This window comes from Neoarius graeffei, chromosome 18, assembly GCF_027579695.1.
Source record: "Neoarius graeffei isolate fNeoGra1 chromosome 18, fNeoGra1.pri, whole genome shotgun sequence".
In the NCBI taxonomy this organism is placed as follows: domain Eukaryota; kingdom Metazoa; phylum Chordata; class Actinopteri; order Siluriformes; family Ariidae; genus Neoarius; species Neoarius graeffei.
Genome location: NC_083586.1, coordinates 35,762,897 through 35,767,290, shown reverse-complemented (window position 1 = coordinate 35,767,290; position 4,394 = coordinate 35,762,897). Strand labels below are relative to the sequence as shown.

The 4,394-nt window shown below is 45.1% G+C and overlaps 1 protein-coding gene across 1 annotated transcript; it reads right to left on the bottom strand.

Annotated features, from left to right (window-relative positions):
* Positions 1–2,254: 2,254 nt before the first annotated feature.
* Positions 2,255–3,517, bottom strand: LOC132865765 (putative nuclease HARBI1). Its single transcript, XM_060898280.1, has one exon. The coding sequence runs from the start codon at positions 3,515–3,517 to the stop codon at positions 2,255–2,257; it is 1,263 nt and encodes a 420-aa protein (XP_060754263.1).
* Between the last annotated feature and the right edge of the window lie 877 nt (positions 3,518–4,394).

Genomic DNA, 4,394 nt, shown 5'->3' with positions numbered 1-4,394 from the left:
TGCAATACACATGCTACACCACTACGTGCGCTGTAACGGTCCCATCCAAGACACCAGAAAAATACAAGAAAAAAATCTTGGCATGGACGCATGCGCACAAACCCCTTCTTCTTCCGTTCACACAACAAGAAGAAGAAAATGGCTGCGACCACCCTAGAAAAAACCAACCCTCTTGTTTGGACTGATAACGAGGTGGAGTTACTCCTGCGAGTGACTCTGAACTACAAAACCACAAAATATCAGGAGAATGTGGACTGGGAAACATGCCAGGCCAAGTATGGCGATATTACGCTCGCCTTTCGGCAGCAATACACCACCAGGGAAATGGCTGCCGGGAAGGACTTTCCTCACGACCCCAGCAGCATCTCAAAGGCCCAGATTGCTGCAAAGCTGAAGGGTATTAGAAACAAATACCGGCATGCCGTCGACTCTGGGCGTCGGAGTGGCCACGGATGTGTGGTTTTTGTATTCTTTGAACTGTGCGAAGAGATCTGGGGTGGTTCGCCTGGAACCGACAGCATCCCATCGGGCATCGAGAGTGCTGATTTGGTGGAAAGATTGGTGGAAGATTCGGCCTCCTCCTCCTCGACATCTGATTCTCCCTGGTCGTCTGTCGAGCTAGAGGTTTCTTCGGCTTCCACCGTGTCCAATCCGTCTGCTGCAGAGGTCAACCGGCGGAGAAATTTGCTTCAGGTAAGCAAGCACATGGTTTCATGATTTCAATCTTGAAGGCCTACTTGCTGTGAGTTATATGTTATGCTACTTCAAAGCTGGCATGGTGTAACGTTCGGTATACTCATGTTGCTTTAGGGTGTTGCAAGTGGATAAAGGACGGCCAAGGCACTGTTCTTCTTCCATAAAAAGCTTTTACTCAGTATAGCTAGTTCATTTTTAACTTTTAAAAAGCCAACATGTTTCGGCCTCACCCCAGGCCTTCTTCAGGGCTTAAAAATACAAACTGCTTTAGGGTGGTGTTGTGGAGTGTTTGCTACTGGTGATGCATTCTAAAATGTATAAACTTTTTGTTTTTTAAGGCAAAACTAGAAAGCCACAGAGGGGACAGGCTGAGGAGGAAGGCCCCAATGAATGCAGCCGTGCAGGAGGATCTCCAGATTAAGAGGAGAATGCTGCAGCTCATGGAGGAGTAGGAGAAGCGTGCCAATGAGAACCTGGAGCGGACGAACAACAATATTGAACTCATCACGAACACTATTAAGAATGGGTTTGAACTGCTACAGACACTTGTGCTCCAGCAACAGCCACAAGCCCCTGCTCCACATCTGTATAGGCCATACATGCCAGCGCCCCATGCAGCACCACCTTACCTGCACACACCGCATCATCATGCAGATGCATACACACCATTACCCACCACTACAAGCAACACACCATCACACACCACCCCATCACACAGCGCTCAACGTACACACACTGCTCCAGGTTTCTCATACAGAAGGGCACTGCTGCAAGAGGATGACGTGGACACATAAAGTGCCTCATTGTGCCTGCTAGTTTAATTTTATTTGTTATGTAGTTTTATTAGTGTGCATAGTTTTATAATTTTTTTTCTTATTGTGTGAACATTTCTTAAAGCATTTTTATTTAATTCATATAACTTTTTTAAATTGCGTGTGAACATTTCTTAAAGCATTTTTATTTAATTCATATAACTTTTTAAATTGTGTGTGAACATTTCTTAAAGAATTTTTATTTAATTCATATTACTTTTTAAATTGTGTGAACATTTCTTAAAGCATTTTTATTTAATTCATATAACTTTTTAAATTGTGTGAACATTTTGAAAATCAGTCTTATCCAATAAAAAAGAAATTCAAGAAATGGTTCAGTTACTTGTTTATTTAAAAGAGAAGCAGTATACAAAAGTGAATGCAATGCAGTGGTTATTACAGTCTGTTGAAGGGTCCTCTGACTCTTTTCCCCTCTGCCTCCATTATAGTCAGGTAACTGTTGCTTTGTGTGGAAGGCTGTACTTTCTGTTTATCAAAGCAGGTGTAAATTGTCTGTCTGGCAGGTAAGTCAGGTTGATGTGTAAACAATTTCACAATATTCTTATCCAATAGAAAGCAGGCAAGAAATGGTTTGAGTCACTTGTCTATGTACAACACCCGCACAGTTTACTAAATATCCACAGTATACTAAATAAATCCACACTAAAGAATTCTATACACAAAAGTGATTGGTTCATTAAAAAAGCAGTGAACAGAAGTTACAGTGGTACATACAAAAAAACTGTTCAAGGGTCAAGGAACTTTGTAATCACTCTTCTGACCCTTCTCCCCTCTGTCTCATTACAGTCAGTCAGGTAACTGTTGCTTTGTGTGGAAGGCTGTACTTCCTGGTCACATTGTACAGCACTCTCCACACAGTGTTCGTCCATGGTCTCACTGTTTTCTTCACAGTAGTTGTGGAGAGCAAAGCAGGCATAAATTACATAGGGCAAGTCACTGAGGTTAATGTCCATTGCTCTTCTCAGGGATGCAAATCTGGCCTTCAGCCGACCAAAAGCACACTCAATGACCATGCGTGCCCTACACAAACATAACCCAAAGTACTGCTCTTGTGGCGTGGAACCACCGTTTGAATATTCCTTCATCAGGAAAGGTAGTAGTGGATAGGCTGGGTCACCCAGGAGAAATATGGGGATGGGTTCCTCATCATCCACTATCTGCTTTTTCAATGCTGGAATCTTGCCGGTTTTAAAGTAGGTGCTGATCTTTGAATTAGCAAACACTCGTGCATCGTGCGTACTGCCAGGCCACTTTATAACTACATCCATAAATCTGTACTTGTAGTCACACACTGCTTGTACATTTAATGAATGTTTACCCTTTCTGTTGATGTAGTCCATGGCGTGGGATGATGGCTGCTTGATTTCAATGTGGGTCCCGTCGACCGCTCCCAAACACTGTGGCATGCCATGTACACAGTGAAAGCCAGACACAAGCTCCTCTGCCTCGGGTTCTGTGAAGGGCAGCTTGATATATTTCGGACCGAGGTGGAGAGCGATGGCTTTGCATGTCTGCCTTACGATGATGGAGACAGCCTGCCGCGACAGGCCAAAGGAGTTAGCCGTCTTCCGTAGCCTTCCCTCGTCGCTCAGGTAGTACAGCGTGCAAGCGACCTTCTTTAATGGTCCAATCGCTTCTCTCATGTTGGTTGTTTGGCCTTCAATATGAGGACGAAGTTCTTCGCTCAGGGCCACAAGTGAAGCTCTGGACATCCGAAAGTTCTCTCTCCACTCTGCGTCCACGACAACACCATTCACGAAGTTGTCCCACCAGCTACTGGTTCTTCCCGGTCTCACCCAAAATCTTCTTCTTTTGGCCCGTCTAGTTACACGTCGTGGTGGGTTTAAAAGAATCTGACGCGTGTGGCCGTGTAAGCGTCTCCGCCGCTCGCCTAGTCGCTGCAACTCCTCTAAATTTTGTCTCAATAATGCGAATAAACTTAGCAGCGTCTGCAGCACTGAAAATACTACTACTATGGGGGCCGCCATTGTTGTTGTTATGAATGAGGCGCACGAGAGTCATGTGGCTGGTCATGTGGCTGTGACGTCATCGTAAACAAATCCATTCTACTCATTCAGATGACTTCGCAATGGCAACATTGCCAGATCTTTCCACTCTAGAACCCGTTCTCAAAAAGATTGCGTTTTGGGCACCCAAAACGCCGGTGCCGTGTGGACGCCAGGCCTAAACGATAAGCAATTGTATCGGAGTCACCTGAATCCGTTGCCGTGTGGACAGGCCCTCAGAGGGACAGATTTGGGGGGAGGGGGGGAGAGAGAGGGAAAGAAAACACAGGTTGTTAGGTATGCCCAATGTCACCTGAATAAGTAGGAACAGTATACATATTGCACTGAATACAAGCAGGGACTCCAGCAACTAACTATGACAGCATAACTAAAAGGGGAGAGCCAGAAGGTAACACGGACATGAGGGAGCCCCGGGACATAAAGCAGCCAGCCACTACACCGTCAACAAACTCGAGTGAGCAAGCGAGTGGGGACTGACGGCATCCATACATCCCAGTTTACCAAAACAATCTATGTCTGAGGACCCTCCAGATCTACACCTTTACCTCATAAACACCATTAACAAAAGGCTTGACTAAACAGATATGTTTTCAGCCTAGAGTTAAACACTGAGACTGTGTCTGATTCCCGAACATTACTTGGAAGGCTGTTCCATAACTGTGGGGCTTTGTAAGAAAAGGCTCTGCCCCCTGATGTAGCCTTCACTATATGAGGTACCAGCAGATAGCCTGCACCTTTTGATCTAAGTAGGCGTGGCAGGTCATAGAGGAGCAGAAGTTCACTCAGGTACTGTGGTGCAAGACCATTTAGTGCTTTAAAGGTCAATAGTAGTATTTTA

What these genes read in the sequence shown, in the direction of transcription:
- LOC132865765 (XM_060898280.1), bottom strand. Translation starts at nt 3,517, where the DNA reads ATGGCGGCCCCCATAGTAGTAGTATTTTCAGTGCTGCAGACGCTGCTA.